The sequence below is a fragment of the Phoenix dactylifera genome, chromosome 1 (genome assembly GCF_051530095.1).
Source record: "Phoenix dactylifera cultivar Ajwa chromosome 1, Ajwa_hap1_PhDact_Kaust_v1.1, whole genome shotgun sequence".
Lineage (NCBI taxonomy): Eukaryota > Viridiplantae > Streptophyta > Magnoliopsida > Arecales > Arecaceae > Phoenix > Phoenix dactylifera.
Window position 1 is genome coordinate 45967501 of NC_143190.1, and position 16460 is coordinate 45983960.

At 38.9% G+C, this 16460-nt stretch overlaps 2 protein-coding genes across 3 annotated transcripts in view; one reads left to right on the forward strand and one right to left on the reverse strand.

Moving 5' to 3' along the window:
• LOC103708189 (histone-lysine N-methyltransferase ASHH3-like) overlaps positions 1–10253 on the forward strand; it is a 10282-nt gene extending 29 nt beyond the window's left edge. The window contains exons 1-12 of one of the 2 annotated variants that reach the window (XM_008793011.6): positions 1–125; positions 1651–1780; positions 2367–2469; positions 2700–2799; positions 4301–4379; positions 4528–4699; positions 4790–4870; positions 5040–5116; positions 5200–5293; positions 8982–9033; positions 9109–9194; positions 9854–10253. The exon at positions 1–125 is cut by the window's left edge and continues 29 nt beyond it. In XM_008793011.6, coding sequence (XP_008791233.3) covers positions 105–125; positions 1651–1780; positions 2367–2469; positions 2700–2799; positions 4301–4379; positions 4528–4699; positions 4790–4870; positions 5040–5116; positions 5200–5293; positions 8982–9033; positions 9109–9174 — 975 coding nt within the window. In that variant the 5' untranslated portion in view covers positions 1–104 and the 3' untranslated portion in view covers positions 9175–9194; positions 9854–10253. Of the gene's footprint in view, positions 126–985; positions 1108–1650; positions 1781–2366; positions 2470–2699; positions 2800–4300; positions 4380–4527; positions 4700–4789; positions 4871–5039; positions 5117–5199; positions 5294–8981; positions 9034–9108; positions 9195–9853 lie in introns of those variants that run through there. The other variant, XM_088703541.2, reaches the window with a different exon arrangement.
• Positions 10254–14494: 4241 nt separating this feature from the next.
• On the reverse strand, positions 14495–16167 carry LOC103708209 (zinc finger protein WIP6-like). Its single transcript, XM_008793032.6, has 2 exons — positions 15495–16167; positions 14495–15342 (listed from the first exon to the last, which is right to left on the reverse strand). The coding sequence occupies exons 1-2, from the start codon at positions 15960–15962 to the stop codon at positions 14845–14847; spliced, it is 966 nt and encodes a 321-aa protein (XP_008791254.2). The 5' UTR covers positions 15963–16167; the 3' UTR covers positions 14495–14844.
• Positions 16168–16460: the final 293 nt, after the last annotated feature.

Sequence of the window (16460 nt, forward strand, 5' to 3'; positions counted from 1 at the left end):
CCCATCTCCGATTCGCGATCCCCACCCTCCCGCCTTTCCGAACCCCAATTTACTCAACTAATCCGGCGACGCTGTCCCACTACCTCTCACGGAGACGCACCGCCATGCCCGCAACCAAGAATAAGGTATTGCCCATCTCCTCCCTTTCTCATCGAGTCTTTGTTCTTTCTTGTTATCTCAAGGGATAAGAACACTTGAAAACACTGGTATTATGTATGGCTTGGTTCATTAGTTCCCCCCCACGAAAACCGAAAGAAGACTGAGGACTAGCCATTTTAGAACAAGCATTTTGTTTTTTTATTCTTTGTCTGCTCCCCCCAAAAAAAGAGAGACTTGTCGGAAATCGCCGGTTGGGTTGGTCCAACCAAGAAAGACATGGGATGCACTTTTTCGTTTCGAACCATGTCCCTCGGAGAAGCGCTCTTTCATCGATGGCGCTTGGGCTTCTTTTCACATTCTTTCAATGCCTTCTTGAAATTCTATTATTCGACTGCTGCACGCTAACCCTACTACAAATGTATTCTCGTTCGTAGGGTTCTTCTGTTATGCCTTCTATTGACAACTGAGTTAGAAATTTTTACAGAGGCATGGTAATGTTGTCTGATAAGATTATTATCCGAAGGCGTGTTTCGTATTTTTGGTGTTTCTGTATATGGCACAAACATCAAACTATAGTATGCGAAAAATTGTTAGGAAAGATGCGGTTTTTCTCTGTATGAGAGTGCTTGGAGCATGAGAGGCCCCAAAGGTCATAAAGAATCAGTATAAAAAGGGGTTTTTCTTGCAAGCTTTTTTCCTATTCTAGTCAGAATGTAAGGCTTGGGGTTGGGGAGGGGTTGGGGTTGGTTGCTTTTGTTCTGCCAACTGAAGAAAGCGTAGTTTCCCACAAGAAATGCAAGTGTAATGGCATATTATTTCCTAGTCATTTTTTTTAAACATAATCGATAACTTTATGCCTTGAGAAGGATGGTCTACTAGGTATCCAGACTCCATTCACATCACTCTTAAGACCAGTGAGTTTGTGTTTGTGATTGCTATTACCTCAGGTATGGCATCTGGAATGAAGCCTTGCCTTTTGTCTTCGTCATGCTCTTCCTCTTCTGCAAGGTTGGTAATCATCTATTACCTTGAACACTCAAAGGTGCAATTATTACCTTGTTTAATTGACACAAGAAGTTCCACTGGGGTTAAAAAAATCCTGGCATCTTAACCATAACATAAAAGTAGGAAACTGGTCTTCATTACTTTAGGTAATTATATACCCAAGTTATGTCATAGCTCTGACTTGGAATTTATGGATATGTACTCCAGAGTTTCCTCTTGTATATTAAGTACGTCACGACCAATGTGAATACTTGCTTCCTGTCTTCTTCGAAAATATAACTCTGATACTATTTTGGTTTTCACCTGTCTGTGGATGCGACTCTTATCCTTTAATGAATGCTGGAGCCACATATAATACCCAGTGCTACTTCTTTCTTTGGTACTGTACTGATTAAATATGTTTCAGATATTATTGTTCTTTAGTTTAAATTCAACTTATTTAATGATGCTTATGTTTTTGGATTGATATTCTCCTTATAATTGCCTTTGTTGTCGAGTTATTCAGGATTTTTTTTTCTTTGGTTCTCTTTTCTCTTTGCATGGCAGAGGAATGAACAATGCAGCATTGAATGTGTATTTGAAAAAATGCCTAATGAGCTTGAAGGACCAGTTGAATTTGATCTTCCATGCTGGCTGAAGAAATGGAAGCCTACACAGTACATAAATATAAAGCGCAGTATCCATATGACTCAAAATTTTGAACTCTTTAAGCAATCTTCTTCTTTCATACTGCATTCATGCTGTCCTTATTGCCTTTCTAAGATTAACTGTATAGGAGGTTCTACTTATGTATTTGTCCATTAGTAATTCATATTTCCAATCCTTTGAGTCATATCAGATTATGATGGATTTTAATTAACATATTCAACATGGGTGTCTACAGCTTCTAATGTTAATTATATGTACTGTAACCTGAATAATAGCTATCATTTTCTCTAGCCATTAACATGAGTCTGAGAAAATATCGAAAACCGCTGTTACTTTGTTATTACTTTAGTATATTGTCACTATTTCGGTACAGATATATCTTATTCTCCTGATAACTAGAAAAAGGACACCAGTAATGCTAGAGATTCCAGGATACTTTTCTTTATTAGGGATGATGACCATACAAAATGCCAACAGATTTACCATAAGTGGATTTTTTTCTTCATCCCTTAGGAGGAGAATTAGGTTGTGTGACATAACATAACCTTTCTCTTGGCATTTCTAAATTTTTCGGCCGGCAATTAACTTCCATTAATGAGCTTGACTCTTTAAAGATGTCTACCTTACTAAGAGACGCATTGAGGATGATGGCATTTTCTGCTTGTGTAACCCCTTATTGGAAGCATCAACTGTCTGTGATGGAGATTGCCATTGCGGGTAAGCAACAATACCTTCAGTCTTTGATGTCCTCTCATTTCTTACTTCTAATGTTAAAAGATATTGGAACCCTATGTTATGTAGGCTTTTGGATCTAAGTCATGTATGCCTAGGCATTTGTACTGAAATCGAAAAAGAACACCCTCTCTCATTCCCACCCCATACACTTTCATCCAATTTTTTTAGTTCTAAATTTTGCATATTTTCTGAAATTATATATTTTTTGGCAGGATGCTATTTTCTACCTGTTCATCTAGTTGCAAATGTGGCAATAAGTGTGTCAACAAACCTTTTCAGCACAGAGCCCTGAGGAAAGTGAAAGTAGTGAAGGTGCACTTTTTACTCCTTAACTTTTATGGCTTGTCCCTGAAAATTTCAATCAAACACAAAATGTTTGGTGTGGCTTGCTATTGCATAAGGCATATGATAAAACACGAAGATTATAATTCTGTTGTGCAAGCCTTCTATTTTCTTTCTAGAATGTACCAAAAATCTATGTTATAGGATGTAGGATTAGATTTGTTAAACACACTGTATCATAATTCTAATGCTGTAAGTAATTATCATACATATTATCGTATATAGTTGTATTCAACTGGTTTTCTTTCCATTCTCCGATTATACCTTTATATACTTATGCTAATGAAGAAATGCCTTGTTAATTTGCATATGTGGAAAAACGAACTCTTGGTGCTTTTTAATGTTAACATTCTAGACTAAGAGGTAGCTGTTGATCACAATTCTCAGAATGATCACAACTAGTTGTCAGAGAGAGTAAGTTTAGCAATATTTTGTTATTCTATTTCTCTCAACACATAAAACTAGTTGTTAAAATAAAATTTTAATTTTTTTGAAAACTTTCAATTGTCAAGGCCATTTTTTCTACGTTTTGCCTTTTATATGTTTTGCCAGAAAATGGAGTAAACAATTTAGTTTTGGTCGAAACACGTAAGAGCCTCGAATCAGCTAAGACAATCTCTGAAGCTAGAAGTCTTTTGTCCTTGCCATCTGCTCCTTTTTCAAACTCCTTGTGCATGAGATTTATGTGTTATAGCAAGCATGATGTTGGTATGCATAAACAATTCTCATTTTTAGGTGCTCACATTTAGTCCCCATAAACTATATAACGTGAATGTGAGAACTAGTTCTCTTGTAGGTCAACTCTAAGGCCATGTAAATGATTTTTACTTTTTAAAAGAAAAGCATGTAGTATTTCACAATTTTTAGTTTCAAGATCATGCTCCTAATGTCATCCTGAGAAACTTTAATCATCAGCTAAATAATAATAACGCAAATCAGAAAATTTCTACGTCTAAAAATCTAAAAGTTAATACGTATTGGCAGACTGCCAAAATAAAATCCATGACCAAACTTTAGAAGAATGATTGCGAAGTGTTTGATTACTTTAAGAAGCTGAACCATTTAGACACAATTTGATTGCTTACGATGTGTAATACTTCACATGGTTTACTGATTTATTCTTTTCCATATGTATATGCATATTGCTAAGTAGGATGTTGCTTTTATGTCGTGAACATGTCATAGTTGTATTGGTCAAGAAATGGGTGTACTGAATGGTTTATTGAATTTTTGGTTCCACTTCTCTTCATTGTAGTTAATGATTCTTGCCCCATAAACCTAGAACACATGGTTGCAGGGAATGACTTTTAAAATAATTGAACTCAGGCACTTTTTGTTTTGTTGATTTGATTCTGGCAATAACTGAATTCAGCCATCTTGCATTGTCAATGTTTAATCTTCGCTCTATCTATAATGTCATTCTAGCATTTGCTCATCTCACTGACTTCCATAAAAAAATGTTTTCTTCTAGACACAGAGATGTGGGTTTGGGTTGGTGGCTGATGAAGATATAAAACAAGGGGATTTTGTAATGGAGTACGTGGGAGAAGGTGACTATTTCTGTGCTCATTATTCCTCATTAGCTCTGATATGACTAATGCAGTGTCTGGACTAAATTGTAAAATATGCACTATTTTTGGAAGACTAATAGTTTGTGTCACATCCATGCTCATTACTTTTCCTTCTTACATTTTGCAGTTATTGATGACAAAACCTGCGAGGAAAGACTCTGGAAAATGAAGCACCGTGGGGACACCAACTTCTATTTGTGCGAGGTTAATCATGATATGGTGATTGATGCCACATACAAAGGAAACAGATCGAGATTTATAAATCATAGTTGCGAGCCAAATACTGAGATGCAGAAATGGTTATCTACAGCTCTCCATTTTCTCTCCATTTTATGAAATATTTCCTGTTGTTTATGTAAGTTATTAATCTAAGATTATCTTATTTCTAGGCGAGTTGATGGGGAAACTAGAGTTGGCATTTTCACCCTTCGTAACATACGAAGAGGCGAGGAACTGACCTATGACTACAAGTTTGTCCCATCATAGCAGTTCCTATTAGTCTGGATGTTTGGTTCCAATTGCACGTTCTTCCTTTATTTCTTCCTGTTCATTTTGCTTTTTTTTTTAACAGCCTGTTGTGCCTTTTGTACAGAATTTTTGGCCCTTGATGGTAGTTCAATTCTTTAATGTGATCTGCAGGTTTGTTCAATTTGGAGCAGATCAAGTTTGTTATTGTGGTTCTCTAAGCTGCAGGCAAAAGCTAGGAAACAAGCGCAGTAAGCAGTTTTATACTTCTGATGACTCTAATTTTTGTCTATGCCTTACATAACTGGATTATATTTTTCAATTGCAAACTTAGGAAGTTCAAATCATGTGGTTCTTTGCAAAAGGAAGACCCATTTACAAAACTGTGTTGGGGAACTTGTACGTGTGTGGCGTCCACAGGATAATAGGTGTGCTATAATGTTTTTTTTATTTATTTCTTATCTCTAATACGCTCATTTCTAGGATATGGCGAAAAGCTATGCGCTTCAAGATTTGGTTGTATGGCATTTATAGTGTATACGCATCATCTCATTCTTATTTAATGTATGTTGCATATATTGGGTTGCTTTGTTATTTGTCTATTGCACTAGAGTCCTAAATTAACAACGTATAATAGTCTCTTATCAATTGATCAACTTCATAACAACGGTGTGGCTTGTGGAATTGGCCTTTTTAGAAATTGGAGTTATGTAACCATAACAGGCTATCAGAGGTGACCCGGTTCTCCAAGAATGAGTGAAGCATAATGTGAAAACATATTTTATTTTTCACTTTTTTTCCTATATGTCATTTCTCTTTCCCACTTTTGTTAATAATGAATAGCTTCTTTATGAAGTTTGATGTTGTTTCACAATGAAGTACCTTGTAAGCGAGTTATGGATTATGATCAAGGAACCAAATCTTGAACATACTGGTTGCTTGGATGGCCTTAAAATATTTTTTCCCTTCACCATTAGAAAGTTGAAATAATGAGGGAGAGGGCACATCACTAACAGACAAATACCATGCTTATTTACATGAATATCATTTAAGTGAGTGCCCTCTTACCTAAGTTGTTACATGAAAATAAGGAACAATCTCCTATTTGAATTCAATACAAGTACTCAAAAAATCAAGTTCCTTAAATTATAAAATTAGCTTTATTTCAAATCCAAATTTCTTGGAGTCAGATTAAATTTCAATTTTTAAATTCTAATGTTATATCTTAAATTTTAAAGGCTCATAAATTTTTATTTATGCAAAAATTGGTAAAACCCAGGAGTTCAATAAGAAAAATCAATGTCTTAGTCGCTAAAGTATCTCACCTAAAATGACAATAAGCAAGACTTAACACTTCAGTGGAAATATATATACTCAAGTGTTACATGTGCTCACATACTTATTTCACATGGTGGGTTGTCTCGTTTATGTTATTAATGCATATCTCGTTGTGGCATTGAGTCAATAGACTAAAACATAATCGTTGTTGTTCGCTAATGTTAGAAAAATTCATTCTTGTTCACTAATATTAGAAAAAAAAATTCTTTGTTCACTTGTCAAATCAACACTAGTATTAGATTGTTTCATCTTGAATTTTGATAATCTTCATTATCATTCATTTGTTCAATGAATTCAAATAGCGTGATTGCATTTTTAATGGTCAATGTGTAGATATATGTTGTCAATGCATTTTTAATTGCAAATTATTTTATGTTGTGTAATAAACTATAAATAAAAAACTTTAACACCATCAGATAGGATGACTAGGGCACTTCAATCTTTACCTTTGTTTTGGACAAAATTTAGCATTAGAATAATAAAATTTAAAAAAATAAAAAACAATTTTGAAGGCCAAAATAGGTTGCATTAGGGGTGTATGCGCTCTATCAAAGCATATTAGTTGATATGGTGTGCAATATGGTGTATGTTGTACCAGCTGTCCATGGATATGAGATCAATACTTGAGATTTGAATCCTTGGCAATGAATTGTGATCCACCATAAACTTAGGCAAACCATTCGTGGATGTGGTATCCATATGGCTATGATCCACCATACTCAGTTATTGATGATGAACCCATTTGCTCTCTTTTTTCATTTGTTCTTTTCATTTATTATTTCTTCTTAACTCTTCTTAGTGACCCCTTACTTAGGGCCAATATCTTGGTAGCTATTTTGGGTGTGATAATAGGACATATTTATACATGGATCGTATCTATGAGTTTCCAAAATTGATAGTGGCTAAGATGGAAACCATATTCCCGAATGCATTGAAACTACACCTTCAACCTGTAAGGTATACAAGTCCCAGGAAAATTGAAGATCTGTTTGCCTCTTCATTTCTTCTTTGTGTTCTTTTGCAACTTCTAGCTCCAACAGCAACCTGTAACAAATCCTTATTATATCTGATTGAACGGGATTTAAGGATCTCATAAAATTTAATTAGACTGATAAATCGCCAAGAATGATCGTATTTAATATGCAACTCATCCACTCTTTAATATGGATAGCAAAAAGGCCAAAAATATGCATATGTAGCTGTCATATATAAGGAGATTTTTGGAAGCTGCTACAGCACCCCAGGGGGTGGGGTTTGCATGTGGGCAATACGGTATCATAAATTTCATTGTCTAGTAATGAAATGGGTGCTCAGCTGTCAGTCGAACGGTTAGAGTAGTTGAAATAAAAGAAAAGAAAACTTATGAAGAATTTAGCATTTGTAGGTGGAGAAAATGGAGTGGAATCCAGAATATGGCCCTAGATTCTAGCATATGGAAAAAAAAACAAAATTTGAACAGACTGAATTAGCAGCATAAGGCCTGTTGTTTATGATTTACACATTATTTTACTTTTTAATATAATTTACATAAATTTATACGAGCCTTCTGCTGTTTTCAAATTATTAATTTTGTTATTTGATTGGTCGGATGTGTCAGCATACAAGATTTTTACGTCCTACCCTTCAAGTTTTTCCTGGACTTCAAAGTTATGAAAATAATGCTGAGATAATATTTATGGTCAATGCCAGCACTAACATAAATAAATAATGCAAAACTTACGCCTATCTTAATCTTAATTTGTGCATACGTTATATTTTCCTCTTTTATTTGACCAGCTTGTTAATAAAGGGATTATACATCCTCTTATTAAGAGGAGTGATATTTTTTACTTGCTATTTGCTTAATTTTAGTGTTCTATGAAATATTTGTAGAGGCTAAACATATTCTTGTTTTATCTTCTTTCATTGCACATTAGCAGCTTTTGAAGTAACTAGCTGGTGGTTCTGTTTGAATATGCACATTTCCTTCCTGAAAATGGATCAATATGTTCCAATTTGCACTAGCTAAATGTGAAACTCATATAATGATAAGTTACGGCACAGTGTGCCATAAAGAATTGCAGACCTTGTGAAAATGTAGGTGTAACTTATCATTCAACATATTCTTTATGAGAAAATTAGAATTATTTTCTGACAGTTTTCAGAGAAGCACTGTGACATGTCTTTTAGATACTTTGTTTTAACTTTTAAGTAACATCTGCTTTCTGAATCGCCTCTGTGCAAAATATAATGCATGGTTTTTGAGAAAATCAGCTTAAATTGCCTTTTCCTTGTTGATTTTGGTCCAAGGGGAAATCCTAAATTTTGTTTTAGCCTTAACAAATTTTAGCTAATTCCTACGTCACTTGAATTGTTTGTACTGTTGTGCAAGCTCTGATCTTTTGTCATCATTTGGCTTGAAGCTTGATTCTTTATTGTTGTACTGATTTGTTGTACTTCAACTAATGAATGTTCAAAATGTCACTTGAACATATAAATGGCTCTTATTTTGCTACAAGTTCTGGTGTTTGACATGTTTTAAGTTGCTTAATAGCAGTGTTGCATTTTGCTTTGTTAAGCTGTCAATCCTTCTATGCAAGGATTTATAGAATAGCATTTCTGCACAGTTTTGCCTCAGATGGTTCGATTAAACTAAGAATATTCATCAACAATGCATTAGATCCTATTCTCTAATTTTTCATTTTAGTTTGTCACAGTGGTTAATAAAATTTAAAAAAAGCTGCACATTTTGTGTACTGTCTTCATTTCTTGCTGCTCAGGGTATGCCTGATTTTTCAGGTACTATGGAGGATTCATATCTGATTTTAATAACTACTCTGGAATGCACACCGTAAGTTTTGTGTATTTTGGTCATTGAATGATAATTTGGTAATATGTCCCTAACTTTATGCCCTTATATTGGCAGATAATATATGAGGATGAAAAAGTAGACATTCTTGATATGTCAAAAGAAGATTGGGACTTCCTATGATTATAACATGCACTCATGAGGTACACGATTTTGGTTCTTTTCCCGATAGTTAAAATATATTATTTGTTTTCCAAAAGGAAAATGCTCAGTAAAGTACCAAGTACCTGGGAGTGTAATCATAAGATGAGAATGAGTTTTAATCATAAAGATATGTTTTTATAAACTAACCTTTTGCTGCACCTTTGTCCGTACTTTTTGTGGATTACCAACTGGTGAAGGTCCAGGACTTCAGAAAGATGCTTTCAGTCATGAATTATAATTTCTTGATATTGTGATTTCCATGTCTTGCAACATTTTTATTGTCTTATACCTTCATAGTGCTCTTATAAAATCTTGCTGGTAAGCACATATAAGAGAGAGAGCCATGTAATGCCGCTTGTTTAAATTTTTGTTCTGAAGCCCTACTTTTGTTATAATAAGAATTATACATGATGCCTGTAGAAGTTCCGATGGTGCTTCAGGAACAAATATTTTTTATATGCTTGAGTAATTGCATATAAAAATTTCTTTTGTTTGATCTTGTGATTTCCATGTCTTGCAACATTAAATTATTTTATGTTTGTTCATATTGATCTTATAAGCTATGTACTGGTAAATTAGTAAGCAATGTAGGATTTAGTCCACGTAGGAGAAAAGGCCATGTAATGACACATTTCTTGTTCATATTTATGCTCTGCAGCTCCTCTCGTTGCAATAAGAATTGTATACAATACCCTGCAGAAGTTTCGGTGGTGCTTCAGAGTACTTACAGCTCATTTTCTTCATTATTTTCCTATCAAAATTAAAATACTTTAGACTGATTTTCAGATGAATAGTGAGGGTCTCCAATTAATTGTAGCAATGAGGCGTTCAAATATGTTTCATCTTGTGCGGTTTCCATAATATTCTGAGATATTTCAGTTACTATTTTTTAACGATATTCTGAGCTGATGTGCAGCTCGAAATATTCCTATGGGTAGTTATCAATGGAGAGCCATGTAATCTGTAAGTTATTATCAAAAAGGATAGAAGGCAACTTATTTCTTGTAACTGTCAGGATTTGTTTCCTTCATTTATATTTGATCTATGTTTTTGATGTTTATTCACTACTCAAACACCAGGTTTTCACTTGTATAGTAAATAGGTTACACCACAAGCTTACCTACTGTAGAGAAGAATCATGTATTGCAAACACCACAAAAATCGAGAATGATCAAGTTTTTTCTCTTCCCCTCAACCTCCTCTTTTTGGGGAAAAAAAAATCAAGTTTTGTTTTGTTTTTTATCCTCTTTTTTTTTGATAATTTAAAGGCGAACCTAAGGTGACTGCAGCATGCGCCTGCATCTTTAGACATTCTTTTCAAGCCCCAGAAGCCTCAAAATTCAATGGATTCTGTAGCCGTGGCTGAAAAGAATCAACCCCCCTTATAAAACTGTTTAACCATCTCATGGCTCTAATTTGGTGGCTATTGATTTGCCTTCCAGAAAGAATGCTTCATAATCATTCTGCATAGTTATTCATCAGCTTGAAACTGTCAAGTATGGTGGTTATGTAATCGGGACCTTTGTTGATGCACCTGCTGTTATTTCCTGATATTTCCCCTGTTATAACAGTTCCTGTAATAATTATTATCGTAATTATAAATCACAGAAGATAGGACAAATAACAATTGTTATAACATTGTAACAGTCCATGATGGTTCCTGCTGGACCTCTTATAATGGAATAGTGCTTTTACTGTGATCTTGCTCCTTGTCGATTAAAAATTTTATTCGTCCACTGATTTCAATAGCTAGTCCCTGGCTCTGTCACTGGAAACTTTGTGGAAAATATTGACTTGCCTGTGTTGGGACATAATGCTAGTCATGTAAAAGCTAATTGCAAAATGGCAGTGGAATAAAGTACCGCTTGCTAAAGTTCTCCAATTCTATACCAAGCCAGCCTGAATCATGTAAGATAGTAAAGATTATTAAGGGCCACTTAATTGTGTCAAATAAGATTTAGAGTTCGAACCGCTCTCGTACATTCAAAAAATGTGGTTAATATTTTTGTTATATATATATATATATATATATATATATATATGATAGCATGAGCAAATTAATAGGATCAGGGGTAACGTGAAGCATTTTTAGTGATTGTTTCATCGGCAGCCGGCACCAACAAACAAGATTCCAGAGAAATGTTCAGTTCTCTGTATCTATGGACGATAACCATCTGCTTAAATTGTCTAGCACAGTGCAAATTTTCAAAAATTATAATAATTTTTTTTTTTTTTTTTTAACTAACTAGGCGGTAGTGTGGAATTGAAAGGCTTCATCAGACATGATGCTCCAAGCTGTGCTTATAGTGGGTCTTGATGCATGGGAGATCCTATTAGACCAATTAATAAGATATTTCAACACCCAAAGGTGCCTCAACTCGTCTCGATCTCTCAAATTTCTCAGTCATCAGACTTTTTTTATTAAATCTTTCTCAATGCAACTGGAAGTTTTGCATGGAATGGCTACTCAGTCATCCAGAAAAATACTTCATATGATTCACTTGCAAGCATGCTCTAAAACCAATTGCTTCATAGGAGAAGGAAGAAAATCCACCCGAGAAGAAATCCATGTCTTTGTGTGGGGTGGTGCTTCGAGCTAGCAAGTTCATGAATGATGAACAATTCTGAACACGAAGCAACTATTGGTGGACTGTGGGTGGGCTCCTCCGACATTGGGCCCTGCAATTTTGCGTGGAAGGGAGCTGCTGTCGGGACCCCATGAGAGGCCTCCTGCGAGGTCTCCATCAACATCTATTATCTGAGAGAATCCTCCCAAGTGAAACAAGCGTACGTCCAGGTTACCAACCGGGCCAGCACCTGCGCGCTTGAGGAGAAAGAGGCGCCGATGCGGGCATCGGCGAGACACTCGTAACAGTGGCTTTAGTTCAACACCGGAAGACGGGCCTTGGCTTTTTCTGGCGTGGCCCTAAGCTGGCTCCGGCCACCTTTTCGCATTTGGCTGCATGGGTCCCCCACGCGTGAGGATGGTCGAGTGGATCATCCACTTTAGCCATCTCCATCTCTTCCGGAAGGAAAGGAACATGAAATGGAAACTTCTCTTGCATCTCTAGCTCCATGTATGATATTGGAACGGCTTTGAGCTTCCATACATATATGCTGCTAGGGATGGAGCTAGCCGTACACCTAGCTCCGGCAGATCTGGTTTGTGTATCTTTCGCGCGCGAGAGAATGGTCAATCTTCTTTCAGATGCCGATCGTCGGATCGTGCCATGCACGGATCTCAAAGCATTCCAAACAACTTTTGCGCAACTCTCAAAGCGAGCATCATGCAATCTAATGGTGGAATCGCATGAAGGATACAGCCCCTATATCCGGCCGTGCCGATGAGCGGACGGCCCGAAGTTTTGCCGATGAGCAACCATAAGAGATCAGGTTTTGGGGTCATATTTGAACTAGAGTTTCAACTTTCAACCTGAATATGTACCTGCAGCTTTGGTTTCTTGGGCTATACCGGACCATGGCCCGGTCGGGCTCAAGTGGAAGTTTAGTGAATCCGAGGCTCCGAGCCGAGCCGCGCTAATTGTGATTGGTCTAGGTGTAATATTAGGTGCGGCCCGGTTTGTCATGATTGTTGACTGAATGTGCCCCAATGTGGATGATTCTTAGACTAATCTGGGTGTAACCTGTGCCCGGGCCCAGAAATCTGAATATTGGCCAAGCTTGCCCTTTAAGAGTCCGGGCTGGTCGAGGGCTATCAAATTTTCTGATACTAATTTATCTCGATCCCAATTAAATCCTGGCAAAAAAAATAATTTGGGGCCATTAATGTTCATGACCCAATTTGCACTTTCAAATCCAAGACCTACGTACCTGCAAGAAACTCATTATAAACTTGCAATACCTTGCTTCATTTTCATTAGAATCGAATCTAACAAGAGACATTAGGCTAAAAACAAAGAATGTAGAATATTATTGTAATAGAGCTGTTCACCATTGAGGAGATCATAGCTTCCTATATATGAGGTTTGGAACTCTGGATGGCTATTGTCAGGAACTCGTCTCCACCTCTTCGCTCACAGGAAACTAAAGCCCATGTTTTCTGGTAGAATACCATACCATGCTCCAGATGGAAGCCTTTTCTCCTTAAATTGTCCTCTGCATGAATACATGCAGCATGAATGCATACAGGGGTGGCAGAATGATGGTAGTAGTACTCATTGCATCCGTAACTCGCTGCCATGGATGCTGCCATGCCGGCCACATGGAAGCCGTTCCCGTTTCGAAACGCACCATGCAATCCTGCGGCTTGGGCTGCATCCATCGCACCCAGCTTCCCATAATGTCACCACTACTTTTCCTACTCCCGATGAGGCTGGTATCTTCGTACATGGTACTCAAACGCATCCATTGCAACCCTTCGTACATGGCACACCGAGCATCGCTCTGTGGCATGTCGCGGCGGGAGTTTTGTTTTGGAGCATATGGAGAGCTTTGTCCCAGTTGGTTTCCAAGCTCCCTTTTCAACAATAGATCTAGAAGGTACTGCCCAGCTTTCCAGGAGGTAAGGCTGAAAGATATATATTTGCTTTACGCCATGCCATGCCACGCCATGCCACGCCACGCCACATGATGGTGGATGTTGATTGGTGGCCTCCCCTTCATACATACAGCATCGCAACAAATTAATATTCAACGTGTACGTTCATCTGATCATTATTATTTAGCAAATATTCAGCATGTTCGATCATGTTGTTATATATATATATATGTCGCGGCTGCATGTGATGCGAAATGGGCAAAAGCACGTAGGAATCCGGGGTTCTCTTTGCGTGCAAGCTTATGGAATCCGGGGGGCGAGGCATCTGGGAGCTTTCTGTGTAGTAGGAATTGTGTTTGTTGTTGGCTCAGAGAAGAAAGAGGCGAAGCCCTAAAAGAGCAGCGTCACCCCCCTGCGGTCCGCGGGCCGTACCCACCACTCTGCGCAAAGCGTCTGCGGTAACAGTAGTAGTCGTCGGAGAACGATCGAGAGAAAGGCAAAGAGAGAGTGAGTGTGTTTGTCAGAGAGAGAGAGAGAGAGGGAGTACGTAGCCAAATAAATAAATCAGTGGCTGCAGCTAACTGACATGAGTGCAGACTCGTTTCAGAGACTGCCTATAGCTAGCGATAGATATATCAGAATCTCTCTCCCTCGCGACCACATTTATTGGCAAGAGTTTCCATGTTTGTGCTAACTTAGGGAAAAAAGGTTGATGCCACTTGAACTGGGTTTTTTGCTTTTCAGTTTCATCGCCGGAAAGCTGCAATCTGAAGCTGCTGCCAGCTTAAGGGGATAGCTAAGTTGGGAATCTAATCTATATTATTGCTTGTTTGTTCCTATAACTTCTGCACTGACACCACATTTAGATTAAGAATGACAGGTCAGGAAAAAGTAAGTTAAAGAAAAAGAAACTCGAAAAAAGATCCCTTCTTCTCCTGTCTCATGCACAAGACACAATGACAGGCCAGTGAACAGTAAGCGAAAGCAAAAGATAAAGAAAAAGAACTCACGGAAAGAGACAATGCCTATCTCTCCCTCTCTTCTCTCTCTCTCTCTCTTTCTCGTACATATATATATATATATATAGCCTAATCTAATCTAACGAAGGGTTTCATGTTTCGAAAATGGATGTTTAGTTCACTAATTAATTACTAAGAAAGCATGTCACCATTTTCTCCATTTCCTTCCCCACCAACATCCTCCCCCTCCTCCTCTCCCTCCTCCTCCTCCTCCTCTTCCTCCTCCTCGTCTACACTGGTTGACTCGACAATGTGGGGAGCATGGCCGCCGCCGAACGAGCGGACGTGGTCCTTGAGGGAGCGCTTGTGCTTGAAGTCGGAGCCGCAGATGCAGAACCAGAGCTTCCCGCAGTTCTTCTCATGGGTGCGCCAGTCCCCGCGCACGGCAAACGCCTTCCCGCACCTCCTGCACCCGAATGGGCGCGCCCCGTGCTTGCGCTTGTAGTGCGTCTGCAGCGTCCGGAAGTCCTTGAGCGGCCTCGACCTCGGGTGCTCGATGTTGTTCTTGCACCCCTCAGCGCAGCAGTAGCATGGAAGCCTCATCAGCGACGATGAAGCCATCGTCTTCGTCGCTCCCCGCAGCGACTCGGAGCCTTTCCGGTATTGCGAGCCGTGCCCCCACATATGCATCTGTTCAGAGGATCACATAGCTAACTTAGCATGAGCATGATCGATCGACATACTCATATATAGCACCAGCTTCTGAAAGAGAACGTACGCATGCAATATATATAGATATATATCAAACCAAAACGCGTTAATTAGATTCTAGCTAGCCAGACCTGCATGTTGTTGAAGCGGTTGAAGGTCTTGTTGCACACGGTGCAGGAGAACTGTGTCGTGCTGACGAGGATCTCAGCCGCAGAGGGGATCCAGTACTGGGTCGGGGTGGAGTGAGGGCCGGCGGTGGTATTGGTGGCATTGGTGCGCCTGCTTGCACTACCGCTTGCACTGGGAGGGCCTATAGATAGGGCGATGGTCACGTTGGACTCTTCGTCGTCCGGCTGCTGGTTCAAGGGGTGGGAGATCAGGTGCTGCTTCTTGGAGTGGTGCTGGAACCAAGAAGTGGAACTGGAAGAGGAAGCCGATGAGGAGCAAGAAGAAGGGTTTTTCTGCTGGCCGGGGGGCCAAAGTGTGAGGAGCAGTATGGAGTGGTCTTCTTCCTCCCCCTGAGAAGAAGACATGGAGGCACCCCCACCACCTTTGGTGAAGAAGCCATGGCTGGGATAGGCGCTAGGTGGAGAGTGCATGACGATTAAGTAATTCCACAGGAGTAAGGGGAAGACTAGTTCTTGTGAAGGTTGGGGAGAGGAGAGGAGAGGATATATAGGAGCTTGGTGATATGGACGTGTATATATAATATGGGATGGGGAAATTCAGAAGAAGGGGAAGATTGGAGCGAATGATGGATGGATGGATGGATGGATGGATGGAGGTGGAGAGCGTGTATAGGGAGCATGCACGTGCAGTGGAAGGGAATAGATGGGTTTTGGCGTGTATAGGTTGGGGGGTAGACAAAAGGCCGGCGAAGGAGGGGAGGTAAAGGCGTGGGACCGCGGCTGGGCAGGGGAGCCCCACCGCCCTCGCCGGCCCGATTCCCCAAAACCTCCTCCCCTTCTCTCACATCTTTTTCATTTCCTCTAGTTCTGGCTGCATTCAAATCGCCTTTAGTCCCTCCTCAACTCCATGTTTTCAATTCTCTCTCTTTCTCGCATCCACGCGCGTAGACCCAATTAGAAGCCGCGGAT

Bases quoted from the DNA above. Each gene is read 5' to 3' on its own strand.
- LOC103708209 (XM_008793032.6), bottom strand. From the start codon at position 15,962: ATGCACTCTCCACCTAGCGCCTATCCCAGCCATGGCTTCTTCACCAAA. The intron at 15,343-15,494 runs GTCTGGCTAGCT...TCCTCTGAACAG, and splicing joins ACCGCTTCAACAACATGCAG to ATGCATATGTGGGGGCACGG.